Raw genomic sequence first — 27,732 nt, 5'->3', positions numbered from 1 at the left:
CAGGTGTGGAATGGTCCACCTGTGGCATCTTGCTGGCCCCCCAAAACTTTTAGATTTTGGATTTTTGGATTAGGGATGTTCAACCTGTATATATTGGGAAGGCTTTTTTGTTTTGGCAATATATATGATGGGGGGGAGGCTGGGGTTGTGGCTCAGTGGTGAGCGCCTGCCTCGCACCTGTGAGCCACTGGGTTCCACCCTCAGCACCACATTAAATAAATAAATAAACAAAATAAAGATATTGTGCCCATGTATAACACACACACACACACACACACACACACATATATGATGAACGAGGGCTTTATTTCTTTAACCTGTAAAGAGTTGGCTCAAGGGGTCGGGCCGGGGATCCATCCTCAGCACCACATAAGTAAATAGAATAAAGGTTTTGTGCACAACTACAACTGAAAATAAAAAAAGTCTTTAACAAAGAGAGTTGGCTGAAATATTTGAGATAAAGAATACCTTAATAGAAAAACTGACAGGGGATATCATCTTAGTGTCCTAGGTCTGCTGTTAAAAAAAAATAAGCTGAGAAGAGGCCATGTGCCATTTGCATGTCCCTGGACTCACCCGTCATGGGTGGGAGCTGCCTGTTGGGGTGGCAAGGGGTAAGGGGGAGCATCCTCCCAGCATTCCGCCTGTTCACCAATAGGCTTGGCTGGGCTGAGGGTCCTGAACCTGGGGAGAGACGGGCTTGAATGACAGTAGAGATGTGCCTAAAGCTTTCCTTCCCCAAGATGTGGCAAACCTGGCCCAGGACAGGGACAGGGAGAACAGCCACCAAAGCAGCCACTAATTGGCCCTCGGCAGCCCCTGTGGGATGAGGGGCTCTGGAGTGAGTTAGCATCCTTGACTGCCCAGGAGACAAACCTCAGACCAGGGTTTGTGCACCACACAGTGGACAGAGTCCAGGTGCAAATGGCAGGTCCCCAGCTCAGCAGTGGCCCCAGGCCAGGTACTTAGCCTCTCTGAGCACAGAATGAGGTTGTGAGAGGCCTGCTGGGCCGCATGGGTGCTCAGCGCCAGCAGAGAGCTGTGGACCGCAGGCTGAGGGCAGGCCGAGGAAGCACAGGCGCTGCCTGTGGATCACAGGGTCCCTGCCTGAGGCGCTCACAGGCTAGTGGGGATCTGGGGTGGCCCGCAGAAGCACCCTTGCTGAGACTTGCCACCACCGAGGTGGAAACCCAGGGGATGGGCCAGGTGGAGCCCTCAGCCGGGTGGAGGGAGAGGTCAGCAGAGGAGAGCCAGAGGTCACGCTGGGGAGTGGGTGGGGTGAGTGGGGGCAGCTGCTGGAGCCAGCTGAGAAGAGGCCTCGAGGCCACACCCAAGACTGAGGAGTTGTCTACAGATGCCCCTCCTCCAGGTCCATGCAGGGAAGCTGCAGCCACCGAGGTCCCCTGCCCCGGGTGGCAGCATTTTATACTTGCTACCTGTTTTTTTCCTTAATTCTGGTCACAGCCAAGCCTGGGGGTACTCCTATTCCCAATAGAACAGATGGAAAATCAAGTTCCCCCAGGGTTAGACAGCTTGCCCCCGGTCACATGGTGGCAGGCAGTAAGGTTCCCACAGTGTCCCAGGACCTGCGAGCCGAGCCGGGGCCTTTCATCTTTGCAGAGCGGGGTGTGCTCTTGCTGTCTCTGGCCAGGCCCCCACCTCCCTGCCCCCCGCCCCCCACTCCCTGGCTGACAACTGAGATACTTTTGCTCCACTTCAGGAGGGACCTGCTCCCAAGGGCAGCACAGCTTGATGCTGCCCTCTCGTGGCCATACCGCACACTGCAGGCCCGAGGACCTGGAGGGGACTGTGACACTTCAGGCTTCGCCCAGTAGAACAGCAGGGAGGACTGGTGGGGAACAGAAGTAGGGGGTCTTCCCTTCTACCCCTTGCTCTCTGAGGGCCCTCAGTTTTCCCCTCTGTAAGACGGGCATGGATGAAGACCTTTCTGGAACGGCCATTATGTGAATTTAATAAGCAAGTCCGGGCTCGTTCGTCCTCCTAGAGGAGTCACGGCGTAACTGGCAAAGCCAGGGGACCTGTGTGGAGAAGATGGTCTTGGTGCAAAGTCCTGCCACGTCTGCTGACGATGAGTTGGGCACAGAGCCGTGCTCCCCAAGGCCCAGCCCTGGGTGCCGGGCAAGTCCTCCTCACTCCTACCAGAGTCTGGGGGCTGCTGCTGCTTCTGAGACCCAGCAGAGGGGAGGGGCCGTCCTGGAGCCTGCACGGCCAGGGCCCAGCAGAGGTGCCCCCAGCCATGGCCTCCAGGTCCTCTCCCTCCTCTGCCACCTCTAGGTGAAGCTTCTCGTCCCTGACACCTCTGCTGGCCTCCCTCCCGTCACTGCTGCTGGGGATGTCCGGTCCCTCTCGGGATCCCACCGGGCGGAGTGTGTCCTGCAGAGAGGCCTGGCAGGTGGTGGGGCATTGAGGAGAGCAGGAGGGGGACGGCCAGGTGTCTGTTTCTTCTGGTTTGACAGAAGGGAGGGGCTCTCAGGGCTGGGAGTCCCGAGTGCTCCAGCCCAGAACTCTGAGGGGCCTGGAAGGTCCTGGGTAGGAACCGTCCCCGCTTAAACAGCGACCCCACCGCTTCATACCTACGTTCCAAACTCGTTAAGGTTTTGCCACATTTCCCAGAAGTGTGGATATTGTAAGCGTGTTGCACGCGCCCTGATGTCCGTGCCCCCCACCCCCGCCCCGTGACCTGGTTTGGAAGTCACTTCCTCAGTACACCCTCCTGGACAAGCAGGACTGCTCAGGCACACCCACAGAAACGCAAGACATTGTTTATTCTTTTTTAGTTTTTTAGTTGCTGACGGACCTTTTCTCGTTTACTTATTTACATGCATGCGGTGCTGAGAGTCGAACCCAGTGCCTCACACATGCTCCACCAAGCGCTCCACACTGAGCCCCAGACCCGCCCAGAACATGATGCTGTCAGCCGTTTTCTGAGCACGATTCGATGGGTCAGGATATCTTCATTTCTTTGGGTCTGGAAGAATCTCTCCACTCTTTTCTTAAAGGCACTGATGGGCGGAAGCAGGTGGGTGGCTCCTGAGCGGCAGGCTCTGCAGCCGTCTGCTTTACTCTCCCCTGGGGTCCTGCACGTGCTCAGGCCCCGGGGACGGACGCCATCTCACTTCCACTGAGTGAGACTTTCCCAGTTTTAGCCCTGAATGTCCCATGTCCTGGGAACCCTTCAGTGCCGAGCACATTGGGGTGGCTGGCGCCCTGATGAGCTCAGCACCCACCTTGAGAGCGTGGAGGAGAAGTGGGTGAAGGGGGAGATGGCGGGTGGCTCCAAGCCCGACAGGAGAGCATCGGGGAGCCACGTAGCACGTGTTCCCTGGAGCCTGGGGAGAGAGGGGCGACGCGTTAGCTCTGTGCCTGATGACTTCAAGGCCGAGGCGGTGACTGAGGCTGCCTGGCCGGCCGTGGAACAGGATGGCCTGGCTGGGGTCAGCTGCACGCCCAGAGGATGGCCCAGGGTGTCCACAGGGATCAGACACGGTGTGACATTGTCCAGAAGATCTCATGAGAGAAGGAACCAGGATTGCCAGACCTACAGGGTCCGGGCACCAGACCTTGTCCCTTCTGTGCCCCCATGCCCACTCCTGTCTGGAAGAAACAGAGGCCACTGAGCCGGGGGCAGGTGCAGAGAGAGAAGAGGCTGAGCTGTCCTCCGGCACCTGGCAACCCCGTGGCAAAGCCCGGTGCCACTAGAGGGGGGAGAACCCGGCTTTGAACAGACTGCAGAGTTGTGGATCATCACACCTGAACTGGACGTGCAGGTCCCGAACTCAGGCCGTTCTGGGACCAGGAGGGACCCAAGCGCTTGGCTGCACCTGAGTGAGCACAGACCCCCGACAGCTGCCCAGGTTTCATCCAGGTGCTGGGAACAGAGCCTCGGGCCTCGACCCCGAGGGGGCCCCTTGCATCCCGCCAAGCTCCCACCAGGGCGCCCGGCCCTCAGCGCAGACCAGACACCCGCCACCTGCCACCGTGACCAAGGTCCTGTGCAGGGGCCCACGTTAGGCCCAGTCACTCCACCCCAGTGGCCTCCATGCCTGGCGCTACCCCCACTCACTCTCTGGCCTCCTCTGCACACCGCTGACCCTGAGCCCTGCCCTCTCCCCTCTGACCCTGGAGGCCTGGGGCTGCTGGGCCTCCTTCTTCACAGGCTCCTCCAGGACACGTTCCACACTCCACGTCCTGCCCGCCCCGGCCCTGAGCCCCGGCCCTGCCCGTGCTGCTGCCCCCTGAAAGTATCTCCACCCAGGTTCAAGGTGAGACTCCTCGTTCTACCCTCTGAGCCCAGGATCGTTCCCCTGAGGTGTGCAATACCTCAGTGAGCCCTCCAGCTAGCTGCTCCAGCCAAAAGTCCTCCCATCTTCTCTACCCTCTCAGAGACCCAGAATCCGTGTGCTTCTCACTGTGGCTGTGGCTGCCACCGTGGTCACCACCACCTTGAACTGAGACCAGCATGATGGCTCCTCAGGGACTTCTCAATTCCTCCCCAGGGCTCCAGTGCCTTCTCAATTCTCTGCTCCAGGGCTCCAGTGCCTGACTCTGCCTCAGGGCCTTTGCACGGCTGAAAGACCTGGGACTGCTCTTCCTTCAGGCCTGGACAGACATGGCCTTCCTAGTGGGCCTTCTCGACCTTTGACCCTCTCTCCCTGCTTTATCTATTTATAGAGCAGTACTGCTCTCTGACCCTCTGGACCAGAGGTGGGTAGATGTTTCTATAGATGGCCAGAGAGTAAGTATTTTAAGTTCACAGGCCACAGACTCTGCAGCTACCTCACTGGCCCTGCTAGCATGAAGACAGGTGGCACTGGGCAAGTCCCTACTTCTCTGATCTTGGTTTCCTTCTCTGTGGTCGTGAGGATTAGGGCTGCGTTAGATTCCTGTGGCCATTTAAACAAACCACCGCTAATTGGGGGGCTTATGACAGCAGGAGTCTCGTGGAGCTGGAGGCCAGGAGTCGGACGGCAGGGCTTCAGCGGGCGGCCGTTTGACTGAAAGACCCACCAGCACAATTCAAGGGGGGAAAAGTTTATCTGAGGCTCACGGTTTCAGAGGTCTCGGTCCATGGAAGGCCGGCTCCACTCTGGGGGCTTGAGGTGAGGCGGGTCATCATGGCGGGAGAGTGCGGCAGAGGGGAGCAGCTCACAGGACCGTCAGGAAACAGAGGGGGAGACTCCACTGGACAGATACAGGTGCACACCCAAGGCCGAGCCCAGCGCCCACTGAGCCAGGTCCCCAGCCTGTTTTGTGTTTATTTAGACACACAGTCTCACTGAGTTGCTTAGTGTCTTGTTTTTCCGGAGGCTGGCTTTGAACTCGCAATCCTCGAGTCTCAGCCTCCCAAGCCGCTGGGATGACAGGCGTGCGCCACTGCACCCAGCTCAGGTGTTTTCATGGGAAAATGAGACCCGCATGTCCCTATCTGCTGAGTGGACCAAACGTTCCAGGACCTGTCCAGGCCTCCCTCCCCGGAGGCAAGCTGACGGCCAGCAGAATGACCAGAGGGCTGAACAACCTGCTGCAGAGTCACAAGGGACAGATGACGACTTCAGGAGGGAGGAGGAGGGGTGGCTGCCAGCAGGTGCCTGGCCCAGCCACTCCTAGCCCGCCTTGGGCACGCGCTCACCACGGTTTTCCTGGACACAGTGTTTCAACAAGTCTTACTTGAGGCTCGCATCAACACTGGGGACAGACAGGAGTGGAGCATCTTTACCACTTTATGAAGAGGCCCAGAGAGGGCAAAGTCCAGCCTCGGCCCTGCAGCTCCAGCCAAGCCTTGGGGTGGGGGGGCCCTCCCCGCCCCCACACTGCTGCCGCCTCCTCTTGCCCATTCCTGGCGCAGGGTTGCGGGGAGGTGGTGCCCACTGTGGGCTCCGAGGGATGGGCGGTCGGTGGGCATCCCACTGGGGGTCTCCCTGGGGCTCCCTGGGGAGGGTGCGGTGGCTCAGAGGGCCCAGGGCACACCTCTGTCCACTCCTGTCAGCCTGCCAGCGGGAGGGGCTCCTGTGCCCGGAATAGCTCTCCCAAGTCAGCACGTTCCAGCTTGGGAGGGAGCCCAAAGAGTCGCTTTGCACCAAGTGTCCCGGGGCAGAGACGGCCTCTGGTGGGCCCCACTTGGACCCCGGTGGAGCCCCTGTCCCCGGAAACGATTAGACGGAACAGGTGCTGGGCCCTCATGACCCCCGGGGCTGGAGCTGGCGTCCGAGGAATGATCGGAGAGTGCTTCCAAGCGCCAGGCCCGGGAGGAGTGCGGTGGCCTGTGAGCCCAGACGGCAGCTCCTCGGGAAGTGGAAGCTTAGCACGTTCTCTGGTTGCTCGTTACATCGCTGAAGAGTCTAAAAATTACTGTCCTTGTAACGTCAGAATCCTACAGGAAGAAAGAGTGAGGCGTTCTGGAGAATTCTTCAGAAAGTTTTTCTTTCTGGAAGTTCTACTGGAGCCAGGAAACCTGGGGTCTTGCACTCATGTGCCTGGGGACCTGGGGCCCAGTCCCTTCCCTCCCTGGGGGTCTCTGGTAGCCCCTTCTTGATATATATATATATATATATATATATATATATATATATATATTTTTTTTTTTTTTTAATTCTTGGTACATTTTCCTTGTGATTCTTGGCACAACTGGCTGTAAGCGCTTCACTTCTCCTCTCCCTTCCTAATTTAGAATCTGGACCTGAACTTTGGACCAGTTGCTGTACTGAGTGTCCAGCAGAGCCATTACGGCAGGCGGGCCACTTGGGTCCCTCCCCTCCCAACAGCCAGTGACCTTAGCAAGTCCCATCAGCTCTTCCTGCAGAAGCCTGACTCCAGCTCCTACCATCCTGCCCCCCTGCTGACCTGTCCCCACATCCGCCTGAGTGTCCCATCACCACTCAGCTGCCAGAGTACTACTTTTAGAAATGCAAATTAGATCTTTCACTTTTATTTGTTCTTCCAACAAATACTTATCGAACACCTACTATGTGCCAGGCCCTGGTCTAGGCACAGGAAACTCAGGGAACAAAACAAACACAGAGCTTATTCTCCTGGAGCGTCCACTCTAGTGGAGGGACGATAGATAGCAGCGTGTCAGATGGTGATTGGTGCAAAACAGAAAAGCAAAGCAGAGAGCCCCAGCAGGCAGTGCTGGCAAGGTGGGTGGGTGGTGGAGGGCTGTGCTTTGCAATTTTTTTTTTTCCTGGGGCCCAGGGGATTGAACTCAGGGACACTTGACCACTGAGCCACATCCCCAGCCCTATTTTGTATTCTATTTAGAGACAGGGTCTCACTGAGTAGCTTAGCACCTTGCTTTTGGTGAGGCTGGCTTTGAACTCTGGATCCTCCTGCCTCAGCCTCCTGAACTGCTAGGATTTCAGGGGTGCACCACTGTGCCTGGCATGTGATTTGCAGTTTTCAAGGAAGGCCTGGCTGGGGACCTGAAGAGGTCAGGGAGTGAGACAGGTGGGTAAGTGGGATAAACGAGTTCCAGCAGGGAGAACAGCAAGGACAATGCCCTGAGGCAGGAGTGTGTCTTAGGCTGAGGACCTGGGAGGCCACTGTGGCCACAGCCTGGTGAAGTGGAGGAGGGAGAAGGGGCAATGGAGTGGAGAGGTGCAGGAATAGGCCTAGCTTTCCACCCCAGCCTCCAGCTTCTGCAACCTGGGCCCTTGGTGGATCCCCCACAAGCCCAGCGGCCGAGCTCCTGCCCTGGGGCCTTCACCTGGGGTTTTCTCTGCCTGATGCTTCCTCCAAGCACAAGCTCCTGGTCCCCAGGTGTCCTGAGACAGAACACCCTTTCTTTCCATGGCTTTCTTCAGGCTCTTAATGAAGCTGTTGTTTACTTTTTCTGTATTATTTTAATTAAATTATTTTTGTTTCCTCCTAGTGTATAAAGCCCATGAGGGCATAGATGCTCTCTGCCTGACCAGTGGCTCAGTGACACTGTCACACTGCAGCCTGGGTACAGGTGTGTTCATGTGATGCAGGTAGCCTTGCTTTTCACCGGCGAAGAAGGCCGGGAGGTTTCACCTTCGACTGTCAAAGCAGAGCCAGGCTTTGCACTTGGGCCCACTGGTCACAGCCCCTCCTCGCCCCTCTGGCCCTGAGGCTGGGATGGCTTGCCCGGAGCTCCCTGCCTGCTGACCAGGGGACTCAAGGGTGGGTGTGGGGCCCAGGGGCTTCTCGTCGGCTTGCCCAGCACGTGTTGGCCACCGTGGCTATCGCTCAGTCCCTTGGTATCGAATATGACCGTCGAGGGCTTGCGTTTAAAAGTCAAACGTGGAGCTCACCCACTCCCAGCCCGACCGCTACGTCCACTTCTGTGCCTGCTCCGTAGCCTTTCTCCGCTGTCCCCAAGTGAGGACAGGTGTGGCGGACCCTCCTCCCTCCCGGGACCCTGCCCGGCTGGCTCCGGAGGTGGCGGTCGCGGGGCAGCGCGCAGCCCTGGCGCGGGGCCCGGACTCCCAGCCCCGAGGAGGCTCGTCGGGTGCCCCAGGCGACCCCGCTGGTCCCGTGCCTCAGTTTCCCCACCCGTAAGGGCCGGGTCCCCGCAGCTGGCTCCACAGGTGACACACCTGCTTCCGGGACTGGCCGGGCCTGCGGGCCTGGCGCGCGGAAGCCGGGCGCGGGGCCTGCGGGGGGCGCGGGGCGGCGCGGGGCGGGCGGGCGGCGCCTGGCCGGGGAGGCTCCGGGGGGCGCCCGCGGGAGGGCGCGGCCGGCGCGGGGGGCGCGGGCGGCGGCGGCGGGGGGCGGAGACCGGCGCGGCTTCCGCTCCCGCGCGCCCTGCTCCCTCCTCCCCCGTCGTCCTGGCCCGCGGCGCCCGAGGGGGAGGCGGGAGGCGCCGGGAGCCGCGCGAGGAGCCGCCGCCGCCGCGCCATGGAGCCCGAGTGAGCGCGCGGGCCCGTCCGGCCGGACAACATGGACGCGGCGCCGCCCCGGCCGCCGCCGCCGCCGCTGCTGCTGCTGGCGCTGTGCTGCAGCCTGGCCCCCGCCGCGGGTAGGTGGGCGCGGGCCGCGCGGACAATGGCCCGGGCCAAGTGCCGGGCGCGCGCCGCCGGGAGCCGACTTCGCAAGTTGGGGGAGTCGGGCGCGCGCCGCGGACCCCTCGGCCCCGGGGCCGCGCGGGCCCTTTGTCTGGACCTCGGGCCCTCCCCGGGGACGCGGCGTCCCGGGCGGCGGGCAGGGCGCGCGGTGGGCAGCGACCCGCGGCCGCCAGGTGCGGCGCGGGCGGGTCCTCACCTGCCCGCGGGCACGGGGGCGGCCGCGCCGAGCGGGGAGCGGTGGCCCGGGGCGGAGCGGGGCAGGCCTGGCCTGTCGGGAGCGTCCCGGGAACTCGCCGGGAGCTGCCTCCTACGGCCGCGCGGCCTGCGAGCTCCAGAGCCGATTTAAGTTGCTGCGAGAAAGTTCTGAGCCCTGGCGCGGGGCGGCCTGGCCCGTGCTGCTGCCCCTTTGAACTGCGTGGCTGTCGGTTTCCAAACCGAATGACACCTGCCAGGTGCCCGCACGACCCGAAGGACCCATCTGGTCCCTGGGACCCCAAATGCTGGCGCCCCGCTGTCACTGACCAGTACCCAACCCCAGGGCCGGCTGCGTGGGGTGACGTGGTCCCCGAGTGTGGGCATGTGCGGGCAGCTGTGCTCCTACCTCAGTTGTCCCCGCGGGTGGGGTTGGTGGCAGGCTGGGAACCGTCTCTAACTTTTGGTGTGTCCCTTGGGGTGGAGCTGAGGTCGGAGGACTTGGGAAACCTAAGCAGTTGGAAAGGCTACACATGTTCTTTTAATTTGGAGATTGCCATGTGGTTTTTGAAGCCAGCCTCTTGCTACCTAAGTCGTTCTAATTCGTGTGCGTGTTTTGTTTTTCTGGAGTGTGGCCGTCCAAGTGAACACCGCCCGCAAGTGCCTGTGCACACCTGGTGTTCTGTTGGTGGCAGTTTAGGGTTGGGGGAGCCTCAGGTCTCTTTGTCTGGGCTTCACATTGAGGCCAACAGCTGTCTCTCTGAATATTTCCAGTGTGGCCACTGCAGGGGCTGGCCCTGAATCTGTGCTCACATTCCCTGGGCCGGGGCCTCTGGATGGAGGTTTGGGGGGTGGCCAGGAGCAGGGAGAGCCGGGCACTTGTTTGCTCCAGCCGGCCTGGTGCCCAGTGCAAGCCTGGAGTTCCGTGGGAGTCGCACCCCAAGTTTCTCCCTCCCGGGAATGGTGTTTACATTTTTGGGCCTCCTCTGGTGCTAGCAAAACAAGGTGAAGCCAAAACAATGCCGGTCTGGAGCGTTCAGGCCAGCGCTGCTCCTTCTCTTTCCGGAAATGCCTGGGTCACCGCGGCAGAAGGGGTTCTTTGGGAAGCTGTTTGTTTTAAAGGTGGGGTTTCTAAGCCGGCTGCATCGCTTTCCACCTCATTGCAGTTTTGGATTTCCTGTGCATTTTGGGGTGACGTTGCTGGGATCGAATGCCTGAGGGTCGTGGGATTCAACACCGTAAGGAAAAAGAGTTACATCTGTGGAGTTCACTTGTGTACGAGGCAAAAAACAAAAAAATAGAGTTGATTGTTTTAACATTAGGAAGCCAGGCCTGGGGACGCCAGCTAAGTGGTAATCAGTCCTAAAATGGAAGGGGACCGGGACTCTTGTGTGTCACCATCTTGATGGTTCTCCCAGGTTGTGCCTGATTTTCTGACAGATGGGTACTTCTTGAGGCCTGGAACGAAGGCAGCTAGTCGCCACCTAATTATTTTTCCCGATTGCTTCCTGTTGCAATTTAAAGCTGTGAGCCCACGGAAATGCCTTTGTTCTAGTGGGCCCTGCGCGGTGCTGGGTCGCATTCCCCTCCGCAGCCCCAGGCCTCCTCCCCTGGGAGCTGGGCACTTGTTCAGGTTTCTGCAGAGGCACCCTGTCGCCCCCTCCCCCAGGGCGGGACAGGCAGGTGTTGGGCTAAGTAAACACTGTGCGGAGCCCCCCTGAAGCAGGGGTCCACGCCTTGCACCCTCTGGTCCAAGAAATTACCTGGTCAAGTGAAGGATGCGACATTGGTTTCTGGCCTCTCTGGGGAGATCGCCTCTTGGTTCCCAACATACTTGGAACCAGTTTAATTTTGGCCACCGTGTGTCACCACCCAGGCATTCAGCGGATTCATTCATGGGTGGGGGTGTGCGAAGTCAGGTGAGGACTGGCCGTCTCTTTCTGCTTGTGGAGGGGCTGCCAGGCCTGGGGGCGGGCCAGGGTTCTGGGTGCTCACTTGCTGTTTGGCTTGGGTGGCTGACTTCACCTCGCTGGGGCCAGTATCTATCTGGCAGCCTCCTCCTCTCCCAGGTGGCGGGAGGTGTCAGTGCTGTGCGGGGCTCTGGGCGCCATCCCTGGCCCAGGTGGAGGCCCGTGGTGGCGGAACAGCAGTGCAGTTGTGGGATGGGGTCTGTGGTCTTTCAGGCCTGGAAGGTCCAGAGGCTGTTAGGACTGTCTGGATTTGTCTTCTATGTGCGACCTTGGATGTCCAGTCCACTGACGGACTGGTTGCTGCAGCACCTAGTGGGTGCGGGGTAGGCAGCATGGTGCCCAGCACCTTGTCCCGGCCTTGCCTGTGCCCTGGAGGGGGCTTGGGCAGCTGTCCACTCTGCACGCCTTGGTGTTCTTTCTGTATCCTGTGAGCTTGGTGGGGACAGGAGCTGACCTGCAGTATGGGAGGGGGGCCTCCCCCTGTGTCCTGCGGGGGGGCCTGCCACACAGGGCCTGGAGGTGTCTGCTGGAAGAGCCCAGCTGGGGCACTGGGTGTGACGCAGAGACTTCAGGCAGGGGTGACGGAGATGTGGCTGGGGCTGCTCTAGGTGAGGAGTGGAATGGATGGCTTCAAAGTCGAGATGAAACTTACATAATAAAAAATTAACCATTTGAATGTGTACAGTCCACAGTCATTTGGCAAATCTAGTGTTTATAATCATCACTCTTATCAGGTTATGAAACATTTCCATCTCCCCCAAAGAAAATCCCATGCTCATTACACCATGGTTTATTACACCCCTACTGCCGTCCACCAGTGTGCTGTCTCTGTGCCTCTGTCTGGTCTGGGTATTGTGTGTGTGTGTGTGTGTGTGTGTGTGTGTAGGTTTTTTTTTTTTTTTTAAGATGGGGTCCCAGGCTGGTCTTGAACTCCTGGTCTTGTTTGGGGGTCTGTGTTGGGTCAGGGTTGGTCCCCAAGGGTGTCTGGACCTTAAGTGATCCTACTGCCTCAGCCTCCCAAAGTAACTGGGACTACAGGTGTGCACCACGGAGCCCAGCTGCATTTTCTATAAATGGATCCTGCCTCCCATGGTTTTGTGTCTGATTCTTTAATTAGCATGGTGTTTTCTGGGACCTGGGTCGGTATTTCATTCCTTTTGATGGCTGAATACTATTCCACTGTATGGACAGACTACATTTTGTTTATCCCTTCACCTTGGTTGAATTGATCTTGGTATTTCTTGCAGCAGCATGAGCTGGGGGCCAGGGTGCCCTCGTGGAGTAGGACAGTGGCAGGATTCAATCTTAGATCCTCCTGCTGAGGTTCAGAAATGTTATGGCCCCTGGGGACCAGCTGGAGAGCCAGTGCTGGCCCCTGGGGAGAATGACCTGGGCCCCAAGGGCTGCTGGTGGAGTGGAGTGAGTGTTCAGTGGGGGACGGGGTAAAGGAGGCTCCAGGGCGGCCACTTAACACACACTCAGCATGGAGACTTGGGCAGGGCGGCCTGGGGGCTGGTGGTGTCTGGCTCCTTTCGCACATTTGCTCAGTGGCCTGTGGGCTCCGGGCCAGCCGCGCTGCAGGGCCATCCCGGGGGCAGCACAAGTCCCAGAGTGATGGGTACAGGCAGCTGTGGGGCTGCAGGGAGGCTGGGCCCGGCTGGCGGTCTGCTCTCTGCCGCCTCTTCAGCCCTGGAAAGCCATCTCCTGGCTCTGGGCCTTGGTCCCCTCTTCCGCGGAGTTGGGGTTCAGAGAGTGGGTGCTGGGGGGGTGGACGTGGAGCCCCTTCCCGCAGGCCACCCTGGGAGCCATGTGAGCGCGCCTGTTCTGGGCTGGGTTTCCTTGAGAGGGTCCCTCAGGACACGGTGGAGAGCTGGAGTCCCCAGTGCCCGGGCCCAGGTGGGGACGGGGAGGTGGGTAGGGATGTTTGGGGGTCTGTGCTGGGTCAGGGTTGGTCCCCAAGGGTGGCTGGCCCTGCACGCCAGGAGCAGAGCTGGCTGCCTCTGGGTGAATGGGGTCTGCTCTCTGGGGAGGAGCAGGAGGTCCCGTGCCCTTCCCTGTGTGGGGAGGCCACCCTGGTGTAATGGCCAGTCCACAGTGGTTCCTGCCCATTCCTGAGCCCCGGGTACTTGTCCTGTGGCTCCAGGTCCAGCCTTTGGTGTCCAGCTTGTCCTAGGTGGGGGTGGCAGCAGGCCCTGGTGTGAGCCCTGTGATGGAGGTCCCACCACGTGTTCCCTGTCCCCTGCTCCTTGTGCCTGGGGTCTCTCTGCCACCAGCCCCCATGAAGGTTGTGGGGAAGTTGCCTCTGAGCTCCCCCATTTTGGGGGGTTGGGGGGCTGTACTTCCCGGGTGTTTTCTTATTTGCTTTGTTCGTTGGTATTTAATTTAATATGCACTTTGTTGAGCGATGGCTACCAGCCTGCCAGGGTGCAGGGGTTTGTGGTTAAACTTAAGCCAGGGTTCACCAGGGAGGAGAGAGGTTTTAGCTTTCGGGTGTCCCAGGTGTCCCCTGAAGAATCCGGTGGTGGCTCCTCTCCCAGGCAGGTGCCCAGCAAGGCCGCGGCACACACAGCTTGCCCATCACCGCAGGAACCCGGGCCATCACGGACCCCATGGGGCCTGGTGCATCCCCCTGTCTTCTGGGGAGCACTCCCCTCTCTGTGCCTCAAGTTCCTTATTTGTAAAACAGACCGTTGTCCTCAGACTGTGAGGCCATCTCAGGCCTGAGACCTTGTGGTTTTCTTCCCTCAGGAGGGACCGCGAGGGACAGGGTGCCCGCAGGAGGAGCCTCTTCTGCTGCTCCCTCCGCCCGCTGCTCCCCGTTCTGTTCCTTGGGCTCCCCACGGGGCTGCCTGGCTCCCCCAGTCTCAGGTCCCAGTCTCAGGTCCCCCTGTCTCAGGTCTGGCCTGTGACCTCCCAGGCTTGTGGCCTTGTCTCTGCAGTTCCAGCACCTGGGCTGCCCCCAGCACCTGGGCTGCCCCACAGAACCTGTCTTCTTCCTGGGTCTGGGGGCATCAGGATGGGCAGCCTCAGGGTGCTGTCCGGGTGAGGGGCGGCCTGCACAGCTGGCCTGGGCCTGAGCTCTGTGTCCTCCCTGGGACCCCCCGCCAGCTTGTGCCTGAGCCTGGACTCGACTCCGAGTCCCTCCACTGTGAGTCCTGGGTGGCCACACTGTGCCCTGCTGCAGGAGGCCCGGCCAGCTGACGTCCCACCCCAGGCCCCTGCTGATGGTCAGCAACTGTCTTCTCAGAGGTGTCCAGTGGGGGACCAAGGCCGGGCAGCCCTCCCTGGTGTGGTCCGGCCACCAGCTGCTCGTGTGACTGAAGCATGTCACTCCGGCTCCTGTACAGCCTGACATTCCTGTCACTCGTGGCTGTGTGAGCACTGAGGGCCCATCCAGCCTGGTTGCATGTGGCCGTCCTTCTTGACCGCTGCTCCCGCAGCTGCACAGTGGGACAGGCCGTGGGGGCTGCTCTGGGCTGTAGCAGCCTGGCTGCCCGCCGCCGGACCGATACTTGGTTTCTGGGGATCTGGCCACGTGGGCTCCGCCTAGTGCCGCCACACTGGAAATCGTCCCTAGTGCCGAGGCCTGGCACTGGGCCTGTGACCCTCTCATGCCTGACCTGGCACAGTCCTGTCTGCCCTGTGCCCCGCAAGGAGCAGGTCCAGCCCCTGCATCTCCCATGGTGCCAGGCAGCTGGAACTCTAGGGGGCACTGCCAGTGGTTTTCGGGCTTCCAGGGGAGTGGGCTGCGCGCACTGCTCTCCTGGAGCCTGCCCTCCCGCGTGTGAGAGCCCCGCCTGGGGGCTGGGTGGTGGGGTCAGGCCCTCACTGCTGCTGAGCCGGTTTATTTTTAATTCAGAACTACTTTTTCAGTCTCAGGAATGTAAGTCAGAGTTGGCCTTTTGGGCCATTTTTAGGTGTACAATTCGGTGGGGCACATGCATTCTGAAGTCCTGTGGTCGCCGCTGCTTCCAGATTTTTCCATCACCCTAAACAGAAGCCTGGTGCCCACCGGGCAGTCGCTCTCCGTGCGCCCCCCCCCAGTCCTGGCCACTCTGTTCTGCTCTCTGTCCCCGGGATTTGCTCTTCTAGGTTCCTCGCTCTGGGGGATCTGCCTGGCTTCTTTGCTAGTGTTCAGCACCGACATTCGGTGCAGTGTCTTCCGGGCTCCATCGAGTGGCAGCAGGTGTCAGGGGTTCCTTTTTCAAGGCTGAGTGATGCTCCGTTGTGGGGCACATCTGCGGGACACATCTCTGTGGCTTCTGCCCCCCGCAGTGGCTGCTTTCTCCTCTGTGCGCCCAGAGGGGGGCTGCTGAACCCCACGGGACTTCTGCCTTGTTGGGGAGCTGCTGGACACCGTAACCCGCGGGGTGGGAGCTGCGCTTTGTCCAGTTCAGGCCGTGCTGGCTAGTTCCTTTTTTGGAGACCTGCTGGCCACTCTGGTAAGCGCGTGGTGCATCGCACTGTGGTTGGGTTTGCGCTGCCCTGGTAACGCTCACCGGCTTGGCTTGTGCTGTTTGGCCACTTCCTTTCACAGATACATTTTAATTCCCTTTTGTTATGAGGAATTGAACCCAGGAGCACTTAACCCCGCCTCCCCAGTCCTTTTTACTTTTTGTTTTTGCTTAGAGCCCCACGAAGTTCCTGAGGCTGGCTTCAGACCTGAGATCCTCCTGCCTCATATATTTTGTGAAATTTTTTTTTACTTGTTGAGGGACCTTTATTTAATTTATTTATCCATACGCAGTGCTGAGAATCAAACCCAGTGCCTCACCCATGCCCGGCAAGCGCGCTACCACTGAGCCGCCACCCCAGCCCCTACCTCGTATTTTTTAAATGCAAGAAACACGTGAAAACATGTAGATGTTAACATATGTACGTATTGTCCCATAGAGAAGCCGTGTGTAAATATCTGTCTGCATGTTCAAGCAACGTAGTGCTGGTCCTGGTGCCTCTTTCTGTGAAGACAGGTGTCTGTTACTTATTGCCTATTTTATTTCTCCCCTTAAGGATGGCCAGACCTTTAACACGTATCTTAGCATGCTACACTTTTTCAAACATCCACTCGTCTTTTACACAAATCAAATATCACGAACATTTTCTGTATCTTTGCTTTTGTGTCTCTGTTCTTTTTAAGAAGCCAAGTTGGTTTTTCCTGGTGCAGGTGCCTGTCCCTGCATTACCCCCGGAGGGTGATGGGTGTCTTCAGGCTCTGTTGCTGTGCCGGGCGGGCAAGGCAGCGAGTGCCCTTGCTGTCTCTCCGGGCACTTGTGTACAGACGTTTTTGTGGGATATATTCTTTGTCAAAGTATATCCATTTGGTTTTTTATTTATACCATAAGAAGCTACGAAAACACTGGCCTCCCTGTGTCCTCTCCAATGCTGGCACTCAACAATTTTTTTTTTAAAATTAGCATCAGTTTGGTTTAGAATTACAGCATGTTTTGATTTGCGCTTCCCTCTTTACCAAGGCCATTTGTTTTAATTTTCTGTGAATTGCCTACTCTCCTCCTTGGCCTATTTTTCTGATGTTTATCTTTTTCTTATTGATTGGTAAGAACTTTTTACTAAAAGAGGACATTAATTCTTTGCTGATTTTGTTCCAGGTTTTCCTTCTGGTCTCTAGCTGGTCCTTATGTTGTTGTTGTTGTTGTTTTTTTCCTGGCAATATGTTATTATAAATGTATTAAAAAGTTTCATGTCATCAAAACTCTTTCCCCTTATGACTGGGTCACATGTATTATTACTCTATCCCCAGATGTTCAGTATTTTTCTCTTCGTCTTCCGGGAGGATGACTACGACGACGACTGTTATTTTGTGTTTTTCGTTCCCGTGTTCATTCCAGCTGATTTTTGTATGTGGTATGAGGTAGGGATCTAGCCATTGCATAAGGAGTTGCCCAACACCTGGAGGGAGTGGCCCCACCTGTCTCCATTTATTTAAAATGCCGTCTTTGGGGGCTGGGGCTGAAGATCAGTGGTGAAGCGCTCACCTAGCGTGTGTGAGGCACTGGGTTCGATCCTCAGCACCACATGAAAAATAAATAAAGGTATTGTGTCCATCGACAACCAAAAAAAAAAAATATTTTAAGAAAAGGTAAAGTGCCATCGCTTGTGGGTGGTGCCCCGGGTGCCTGGCTCCAGGTCCTGGACCCTCGCGTCCTGTGGCCCGTTTCTCTCTGGTCTAGTGTGCTGCGGTTTTTGCTCTCTGTACCGCTAGAATATTTTTGAGCTTGGTTGTGCAAAATTCTTTTTTTTTTTTTTTTTTTTTTTTTTTTTTTTTTTTTTTTTTTTTTTTTTTTAAAGAGAGAGTGGGAGAGGGGAGAGAGAGAGACAGAGAGAGAGAGAATTTTTAATATTTATTTTTTAGTTCTCGGCGGACACAACATCTTTGTTTGTATGTGGTGCTGAGGATCGAACCCGGGCCGCACGCATGCCAGGCAAGCGCGCTACCGCCTGAGCCACATCCCCAGCCCTGTGCAAAATTCTTCCTCATTTTTCTTTTCAAAGACTGTGCTGATTCTTCTTGCACATTTTCTCTTTGGTGATAAACTTCAGAGCCACTTTTCGCAACCTTTGATCTTTAGTTTGGGGGTGGTCAGTGGTGACCTCCTAGGTGTTAGAGGGCTGGATTTCCAGTGGTTTCCGCCCATCAGGCAGTTCCTGGCTGCGGACATCAGCTCTTCTGCCGCGTGCAGACAAGCTGGTTTTGATATTGGCGGTTTCTGTTGGGTGCTGGCTTTCCAGCTGCCGAGATGTCCTGCCACAGCCCTCCCCGGGCTGCTGGGGAACTGGCCCCAGTGCAAACTAATTTCGTCGTTAGCCCGAAGGCAGGTGTAATTACTGAGTAAATGGTTGCGCTCCTCCCCAGCTCGCTCCAGAATACAACTGAGCTCCTTTAATTCCTTCCCTGGGCTGCACCCCGTCAGCCCAGATGGGGAGGCGGTACCTGCCTGGCAGCACTCTCTGGGAAATGGCTCTGTGGGCATTCATAGCTGCTGTGTGGCCCCGAACGCGCCAGCCTGGATGCCCTCCAGTCCTCGTCCACTCTCCGGGCAGCTGCCACCGTGATCCACCGGGAAGGGCAGGCGGTCTCTGTGATGAGCTCTCCGTGGCCAGGTGGTCTTAGGGCAGGATTGTTTGGGAGCCCAGCCCCGCTTGGTTTCTGGAGGGAGACTGGCTGGGGAGGGAGAGGGGAAGGCTGTACTGCCTGCTGCTCGGGTGGGAGCTTCAGGACCTGCTTGTGCCCCTTCCCCAGGCCTGGACCCCCTGGCCTCCGAGCTTCACCACAGGCCCCACATTTCTCGTTTGGCGAAAGACGAGATCTGGAGTGGAGGACATCAGGTTTGGTGGGCCTCTTTGCTTTCTAGAACCTTCTCCTTGTCTGTCTTCTGCGCTGGCCAAAATAGTTTTCCTAGAACCAGTTTTCCCAGCGTTCTTCCCTCTTGCAGTCAACGGAGCAGTTCGCTGACGTCCAGAGTTGGGGCTTTGGCGAGGCAGGCCTTTCCCCTCCTCCAGCCAGGTCCTCTGCGGCGTCCAGCACCCTCTGGGGTCCTCCGCCCTGGGAGGGCCTAGAGAACAGCGACTGTCTCCATGCCGACTTTCTGCCACTGCACAGCGTCCGGTGGGAGCTGTGTCACTGTCTCAGGGCTGCCTGAGGCCATCTGTCTGGGAGCAGATCTTACCAACCTTGCTGCCCTGGCCCCAGATGGGGCTGCCTCATCAGCTCCCCCGCCCTCCCCAAGTCCCGCTGGGCTGGCTCCCCAAACTGGGAGACCCCGGTCCTGCTCCCCGACAGAGACTCCAGGGCCGGCGTGGGGACCCCCTCCCAGTGGTAAGAGCCATGCTTCAGCGGGCTGGACTCACAGGGCCCGCAGTGGCCAGCTGTGAGGAGCTCAGCACACTCCCAGGGGACTTGACCCTCAAGTCGCGTGTTTGGGTGATGGCCATCATGCAGCGCAGACCCCGAGATGTCCTGGTGGGGCGCAGCACCTGCGTCCTTCACTCAGCACTTTAATCATTAAAAAAAAAAAAAGTGAAACGTTTATGTGAGTATTTTTGTTAAATTTTTTATTCATCTTTTTTTGTTCTTATTAGCTATACACGACAGTAGAGTATATTTTGACATATTCTACGTACGTGGAGTGTCGCTTCCCATTCTTGTGGTTGTACCTGATTATGTGAGTATTTTTAATTGTGGGAAAATGAAATAATAAAACGATGAATTTTTAATCTGAAAAAAATTTGTGCTTTTGTTTTTTTTAAATATATTTTTATTTGTTCTAATTAGTTATACATGACAGTAGAATGCATTTTGACACATCCTACATAAATGGAGTCTAACTTCTCATTTGCCTGGTGGTGCATGATGTGGAGTTACACAGGTCATATAATCATATATGCACCTGCAGTAATAAGGTTCAGTTCATTCTGTTATTACTCCTACCCCCAGACCCCTCCCCTCCCTTCACTCCCCTCTGTCTAGTCCAAATTTCCTCTGTTCTTCCCTCCCCACTCCTTATTGTGAATTAGCATTTGCGTATCAGGGAACATTTGGCCTTTGATTCTTCGGGATTGGCTTATTTCACTTAGCACAATATTCTTGGTTCATCCATTTACTGGCAAATGTCGAAATTTCATTTATCTCTAAGTCTGAGTAATATTCCATTTTGTATATATATACCACAGTTTCCTTATCCGTTTATCTGTTGAACACCACCTAGGTTGGTTCCACAGTTTGGCTTTTGTGAATTGAGCTGCTATAAACATTGATGTGGCTGTATCCCTCTAGTATGCTGGTTTTAAGTCCTCTGGGTATAAACTGAGGAGTGGGATAACTGGGTCAGATGGTGGTTCCATTCCAAGTTTTCTGAGGAATCTCCAGACTGCTTTCCATAGTGGTTGCACCATTTTGCAGCCCCACCAGCAATGTACGAGTGTGTCTTTTTCCCCACATCCTCTCCAACATTTATTGTTGCTTGTATTCTTGATAATTGCTACTCTGACTGGAGTTAGATGGAATCTTGGTGTAGTTTTGATTTGCATTTCTCTGATTGCTAGAGATGCTGAACTTTATATATATATTTGTAGATAGATTATATCTCTTCTTCTGTGAAGTGTCTGTCCAGTTCCTTTGCCCATTCATCGGTTGGGTTGTTTGGTTTTTGGGTGTTAAGTTTTTTGAGTTCCTTCTATATCCTGGAGATTAGTGCTCTATCTGAGGTTCATGTGGTATAGAGATTTTTTTTTCCAATTCTGAAGTTTCTCTCTTCACATTATTGATTGTTTCCTTTCTAGTTTGATTCCATCCCATTTGTTGATTCTTTTTTTTAATTTTTTTTTTTTTTAGTTGTAGATAGACCCAATACCTTTATTTTATTTATTTATTTTTATGTGTTCCTGAGATTGAACACAGGGCCTCACACATGCCAGGCAAGTGCTCTACCACTGAGCCACAATCTCAGGCCCCATTTATTAATTCTTGATTTTACTTCTTGCGCTTTAGGAGTCTTGTTAAGGAAGTCAGTTCCTAAGTCAACATGGTGGAGAGTTGGGGCTACTTTATCCTCTCTTAGGCGCAGGGTCTCTGGTCTAATTCCTAGGTCCTTGATCCACTTTGAGTGAGTTTTGTGCATGGTGAGAGATAGGGGTCTAATTTCATTTTGCTACATATGGATTTCCAGTTTTCTCAGCACCATTTGTTGAAAAGGCTGTTTTTTCTCCAATATATGTTTTTGGTGCCTTTGTCTAGTATTTATATATAACTCTATTTATGTGGGTATTTTTGTCTTCTATTCTGCACCAATGGTCTGTGTATCTGTTTTGGTGCCAATACCAGGCTGTTTTTGTTACTGTGGCTTTGTCATATAGTTTAAGGTCTGGTATTGTGATGCCTCCTGCTTTACTCTTCTTGCTAAGGACTGCTTTGGCTATTCTGGGTCTCTTATTTTTCCAGATTTCCGGATGGCCTTTTCTGTTTCTATGAAGAATGTCATTGGGGTTTTAATAGGAATTGCATGGAATCTGCAGAGCACTTTGGCTATTTTGACAGCGTTAATTCTGCCTGTGCAAGAGCGTGGGGGATCTTTCATCTTCTAAGTGGTCTTTAAAAATTGGTGCTTTTGAGCTAAAACTACAGACAGGTGCCTGATCGGGGGCATTTTTAATACAGGTATTTAGATACAAAGGGCATCACTCCATCTGCGTGTGCCCCGGGAGGCCATGTGCCTGTTCTAGGGGCCTTTGCTGCAGGCTGGTCCCTGGGAGGTTCCGTCAGGACACCTGTGTTGCATGGCTCTGGCAGCCCTGGGCCTCACCTGCTGAGGATGCAGAGCTGGGCCTGCTGACGGCCAGGTGTGCCACCGGGGGTGTGTGCTGGCTTTGGTGGCATTACCTGTGTTTGCTGCCTCACGGTTGCGTTGCTGCATCCCTCATCCTATGGAGCGGCCCCGGGCGTGCAGGGCACCCAGTGTGCAGCGTCATGTCTCCTGGTAGACGGGTGACGGCCTGGCTGGGGCTGGAACCTCTGGCAATGGTCTGAACATCACGTGGGCTTATGCCAGGGCCCCCGGGGACCCGATGGGCGGGGACGTGGAGAGCCATGCCCTGGAGGCTCTGGCGGGCATGATCAGGGTTCAGTGGGCTCCTGTCACTGCCTCGCGGGGCAGTTTCCGTTTGCCTTTTACAGTGTTGGGATTTCCTCTGGTGCTGGAGTACCTCCGTGGCCCTGGGCTGGGAGTGACTGACCTGGAGGGCCCAGTGGATCTGCTGCGGTGCAGGCAGGGTGGCTGCCAGGGCGGGCACAGGCTCTGGGCGACGTCCTTCTTCTGCTCTTCTCTGAGGATCCCTGTGCGGGGTTCCCAGGTGGACAGGCTCCTGCACCCTGTGATCTAGATCTGCCGACCGCCTAGAGCTGCCTGTGCACTTGAAGAGGCTTCCACCAGGAAGAGATGTGACCCAGGTGGGACCCACCATGCCCACTGTCCCAATCCTGGGCCATCAGTGTACCTAAGGGATCTTGTTGGAGAACCACCTACCTGCAAGGATCTCTGGCCTTTGAGCAGTGACCTGATCCTACCGCAAAGAGGCCCGCGGTCTCCTGGTGGTGGGATCTTGGGCGTGGTGTTGCAGGCCTCTCTAGCTTGGACAGCAGAGCAGGAGTGGACGGGAAGGTCAGTTAGAAGGTCAGTGAGGAGAGAGCTGCCTTGTGGGTTCCCTGAGGTCCCGTGGGGAGAGGGAGCCCGTGCAGTTAGGTGTAAAGAGGGCAGGTGGGCCGTGTTCCTCTCTTGCCTGCTCACAGTACATACAGCAAGTTTGGTCACCAGTGGACATTCCACAGGATCACCCCACCATGGCACAGGGGCTGGGTGTGTGCATCTGTCCCGCGGCCTGGCCCATGCTGGCCTCTGAGCAGAGGGTGCTATTTTGGGCACCCCTGGGCCCAGGATGCGTTGCACCCCGACATTTGCTGTGAACAGCTGAGAGGGCAGCAGCAAGCCCTGGTCCTGGGCTGCCCAGCCTCCAGCCTGGGACTGGGGGGCATGTGCTGCCTCCCCCAACCGTTCTGCTGACCCGCATTCCTGCTGCCTGCTCAGCGTCCGGGTCCTGGTCAAGCCCGCCACTCTGGGCCTCAGTTTCCTCCCCTGTAATGGTGGATCGTCCTCACACCCTGCCCCCAGTGCGTCAGGAGGATGCGGAGGGCAGTGGAACAGCGCGAGCCCAGGCCTGATGGTGTTTAGCTATCAGGGTTAGTATTGCGTCCATACTGTTCCTGGGGCTGGTGGGTCCTCGGGGTTCTAGGCTCAGGTGCACCTGGAGTGAAAGGTAGCTCCCTGGAAACCATGTCTGCTCTGCTCCGCGACCTCTGTGCATTGGTTTCAAAGGCAGAAGGATGGGTGTGGGCTCCAGCTGATCTGTCTGGTACTGATCTTGGGGGGACCCCTGGTGGGGTGGGAACCCTGGTGGGTGGGCTGGGGATCTGGGTTCGCGCCCTCCCGGAGCCTCTGCTTTGCCAGGGCGTGCGGGGGTTTTGGAGATTGGCCGTCCTCCAGCAGGTACTGCGACCTCTCCCAGCTCCCTCTCCTTGGGGGACGCTGCCAAGGAGACCCTGAGTCCTCTCTGCTGCTTTTCTCCTGCCTTCTGCCCCGGAGCTGCGTGGAACCAGCAGGTGGAGTCCCAGAGCCGGCACTAGGTGGGCGGCTGGCTCCTCTCTGGTGGGCTTCCTGCAGCGGCAGCCCTCTCTGGTTTCCCCAGGGTCTTCCCCAAGACCCCTGCTTGACCTGGCTTCCCCCGCCCTGGGATGCAGACCGTCAGGGCCTTTCCCCTGGGAGATGCTCTGCGGTTAGCAAGGGAGGCGACTCCGCTCCTGTGCCAGGCTGAGTCTCTGCAGTGGGGGTGGAGCTTACCCTCCTTTCTCCTGCAGCCTGCTCTGGCTCCCCATGGCCTGCAGCAGGATGAGAGCAGATCCCACTGAAGCCCTGAGCTCCTGGCCCTCCCTGGCCCTCTAGCTGCAAGCCCGGGTGGGACTGGCCGGCCTCCTCGTTGGCCCGTCTCAACTTGCTGTAGCCTGGGGGAGATGCAGTCCCTCGCTGGTGCATGCCCAGCATGGAAGCAGAGTGAGCGCACACAGGCAGGGGCTCCGTCCTCGCCGCTGGCCCCGGGTCAGCGGTGATCCCAGGGAAGGTGAGGGCTGAGTGGCACCTCCTCTCCCCTGCTGCAGGCCCCGGCTCCTGTGCAACCTGGACCCCGGCTTCCTCTACGTTGGTCCCCTCCTCTTGGGGAAGTGTGCACCCTCTGTCCCTGTCATTTGCCCTCTGCTGTCTGACTGGTTATTTTTGCCTCAGGGAGGCTGGCCTCGTCTCTGAGGTCACCGTGAGGCTCAGAGCAGGAACATGGTTTGCGAAGGGTCCCTCCATCCACCCCTGCACCTGGGCTCAGTGAGCTGCAGGAGCATCGTGTGCAGTCAGGAGGCGTGGGGCTCCACACCAGAGCCCCGGAGGCACCAAGAATCCCTGCGGTCACCCTGAGCAGGGGTGGCCTTGTGGACTTGTGCTAGGCCTGACCCTGGCCCATCCTGCAGATGTGAACACCGACATCTGGGGTGGCCCCGGGAGTGTGGACTTGTGCTGGGCCTGACCCTGGCCCGTCCTGCAGATGTGAACACCGACATCTGGGGTGGCCCCGGGAGTGTGGACTTGTGCTGGGCCTCACCCTGGCCCATCCTGCAGATGTGAACACCGACATCTGGGGTGGCCCCTGGAGTGTGGACTTGTGCTGGGCCTCACCCTGGCCCATCCTGCAGATGTGAACACCAACATCTGGGGTGGCCCCTGGAGTGTGGACTTGTGCTGGGCCTGACCCTGGCCCATCCTGCAGATGTGAACAGTGACATCTGGGGTGGCCCCTGGAGTGTGGACTTGTGCTGGGCCTCACCCTGGCCCATCCTGCAGATGTGAACACCGACATCTGGGGTGGCCCCGGGAGTGTGGACTTGTCTAGGCCTGACCCTGGCCCATCCTGCAGATGTGAACACCGACATCTGGGGTGGCCCCTGGAGTGTGGACTTGTGCTGGGTCTGACCCTGGCCCATCCTGCAGATGTGAACACCGACATCTGGGGTGGCCCCGGGAGTGTGGACTTGTGCTAGGCCTGACCCTGGCCCATCCTGCAGATGTGAACACTGACATCTGGGGTGGCCCCGGGAGTGTGGACTTTGCTAGGCCTGACCCTGGCCCATCCTGAGATGTGAACACCGACATCTGGGGTGGCCCTGGGAGTGTGGACTTGTGCTGGGCCTGACCCTGGCCCATCCTGCAGATGTGAACACTGACATCTGGGGTGGCCCCGGGAGTGTGGACTTTGCTAGGCCTGACCCTGGCCCATCCTGCAGATGTGAACACTGACATCTGGGGTGGCCCCTGGAGTATGGACTTGTGCTGGGCCTCACCCTGGCCCATCCTGCAGATGTGAACACTGACATCTGGCAGAACATGGAGTTTGGCCAACGTTGTGCCGGGGTGCTGGGGCCCTTGGGTCCTCTTATCCTCCCTGACTGGCCAAGTCCTGCTGCTCATCACTGCCCCCCACCACAGGTGGGGTTGGGAGCAGGCACCTCACACGTGGGCAGGAGAATCTTGTCTGCTGACCCCCTGGGAGGCGGGTGTTTGCTTTGAAATCACCCTGGCGCTAAGCTGTCCTGGCCAGAGGATGAGGGTCACCTTGGCATCTCTCGAGACCCATCGCCCCATTGTCTGGAGGCTGCTCGGTGTCAGACCCTTTGCCTTCTTTGTCCCCTGGGGAGCATTGTGGAGAGACCCGCGGGTCGGGGCCCTCTGATCGCCTAGTGGCTTTGCAGGGGTACTTGGCCCTCGGGAGCCTCAGGCTCCTCATCTGTGACATGGGTGATACTTGTCCTACCTCCTGGGAGGACTGAGTGAGGTGGGATGCTGCTGGCCTGTGGCAGGGCTCAGGAAGCATGGGCAGGTGTGGGATGCAGGGGCCCATCAAGCCAGCCCGGGCACGGGAAGGGAGCTTCTCTCGGGTTTCCTCCGTGTGTTCCTGTCTGCAGCTGATGCCCGGGGAGAGGCCCACGCGGGGCCTGGAAACCATCACCCTGGACTCTGGTGTCCCTTTAACCACACCTGTGGCTCCTCTGGATTCTGAGATCTTCGGGCTGGTGCCCTGCGCGGATCCTCGTAGGCAGCTTCTGATACTTAGAATTAAGAATTCCTCAAAGAACGTTGGTGCCCTGAGAAGCTTCTGCCGAGACAGGAGGCCGGGGCTAGAGACGGGCCGTGCCCTCCACGGTTGAGCTGTTAGCTGGTTTCTTCTGTCCAGTTGTCTGTGCGGCGTGGCCCTGGGCCTTGGCCTGTGCCCTGCCACTGTCTTCTAGGACAGAAGATTGTTTGAAGGCAGAGCCTCCGATTTTGCTCACAGACAGATCTGGGGGAGGGTGATTCGTTCTCATCTTTTCGGCAGTTCGTTCTTCTGACTGTTTTCAACAGTTCAGGGAAAAGAGCCTGGACCAAGGTGTTTGTCCCTGGACGTGCCCCCTTCCCCACGGCGGCCTTTCTGCCAGTTCCAGGCGCGCTCTGAGCTCGCCCCAGCTTCCTCTCTGCGGCAGAACAATGGGACCTTTGTGGCTTCCCTCTCCAGTGGCCGTGGGGGAGGGCCGGGGCCATCCCACCTTCTCCCACCTCTGGAAACAAGCCGGAGCCACTCTGGCCACGGGGCCTGGTGACTGCTGGGCTCTGGCCGCCTCCTTTCCCGAGGTGGTAGTTCTCGGTCGTGGCTTAGGGCCACCAAGGTCGGCACCTCTGTTCCGGTCTCTGAGCTTGCCTGGTGGCCTTGGCACCAGATGAGGATAATGGTCCTAATAATGACTCTGCTGCTGCTTCTTCCTCCTGCCCCTCGTCCCCCTCCTCCTTTGTCCTCTGCCCTCACCTTGAGGAACCCAGGGCCTCCTGCCTGAGCTCTGCCCCTCGGCCCAGCCCAGCCCCTGTACCGAATTCTTGTGCTTGTGACAGGACTCAGGAAGGATGGGCAGGTGGGGGATGCAGACGTGAACTGCATTGTCCCCGTGGACCCTGAGACCGGGTGCCGTCTTCGTTACCTGCGGTGGCACTGACCCTTTTGCTTGGCTTTCTGTGTCTACTGCTGGTCCCTGCCCACGGGGGTTGGGGGGGGGACAAAGCCAAGATGCTAGAGGACAGAGCAGATGCAGAGTTGGTGGGGGCCCAGGACGAACCTGGTGTGTGTCACCAGAGACCAGCAGGCCAGGCGGCATCCTGGCTGCTCAGCCTGTCCCTTGTTTACTGGAGAGAGCGGGGGTGGGGCAGCAGGGCGGGGCAGCGGGGGTGGGAAGCCAGCCGGGCACAGGTGTGGGCACAGTTTAGAAGTCCCTCCTGGGTTGATTTCAAAGGACAGCTAGAAAGTCCCGTGCAGAGCACACACCTGGGTGGTTCTGACGCTGGTCTGAATGAAGGGCAGGCCCTGGGTGGGGGGGGTGTTGCTTTTTTAGGGTGTGTGTTTAATTGAAATCCTTGCGTTTAAATATCCTGGTTAGGATACCCAAGATGCAATGGATAGAAAGAGCTGAGGTTTGTGGTGCGCTTCTGGTGTCCCCCGAGGTTCTAAGAGGTGTCTGGATTCCTTTAATGCCCCCGCCGCCCCCATGTTACGGATGAGGAAACTGAGGCCAGGGGGAGTGGAGATACTTGCAGGGTTCACGTAGGGACAAGGGGTTGGCAGATGGTGGCTCCAAACCCACCTCTTAAGGGGCGTTTGATGATAGTGTTTGCTTCGAAGTCACCCTGGTACTAAGCTGTCCTTGCTGGCCGGACCTGGCCCTCTTGTTTAGCGGCTGGGGAGACCGAGGCCACTGGTGCCTGTGCAGATGGGGTCTCATGACCATGGGTGAAAACAGCCTCCGTCCCATGGAGAGAGCAGAAATTACTTCCCTGCCATGGGAGGGGTCCAGCAGGAAGCCCCCCAGAGGTCCCCAAGTGCATCTCCATCCCAGCATGGCT

At 57.5% G+C, this 27,732-nt stretch overlaps 1 protein-coding gene and 1 long non-coding RNA gene across 3 annotated transcripts in view; one reads left to right on the top strand and one right to left on the bottom strand.

The window, feature by feature from the left end:
* Positions 1–2,767: 2,767 nt before the first annotated feature.
* On the bottom strand, positions 2,768–9,630 carry LOC144376958 (uncharacterized). The gene is made up of 2 exons (XR_013437380.1): positions 9,241–9,630; positions 2,768–6,391 (listed from the first exon to the last, which is right to left on the bottom strand). It is a non-coding gene; the product is annotated as an uncharacterized LOC144376958 (long non-coding RNA).
* Positions 8,792–27,732, top strand: part of Lrp5 (LDL receptor related protein 5) — a 97,836-nt gene continuing 78,895 nt past the window's right edge. Inside the window, exon 1 of one of the 2 annotated variants that reach the window (XM_078045443.1) lies at positions 8,792–8,998. In XM_078045443.1, coding sequence (XP_077901569.1) covers positions 8,920–8,998 — 79 coding nt within the window. In that variant the 5' untranslated portion in view covers positions 8,792–8,919. The remainder of the gene's footprint in view (positions 8,999–27,732) is intronic. The other variant, XM_078045445.1, reaches the window with a different exon arrangement.

This window comes from Ictidomys tridecemlineatus, chromosome 4 (assembly GCF_052094955.1).
Source record: "Ictidomys tridecemlineatus isolate mIctTri1 chromosome 4, mIctTri1.hap1, whole genome shotgun sequence".
In the NCBI taxonomy this organism is placed as follows: Eukaryota; Metazoa; Chordata; class Mammalia; order Rodentia; family Sciuridae; genus Ictidomys; species Ictidomys tridecemlineatus.
This window is presented reverse-complemented; position numbering and strand designations above follow the sequence as displayed.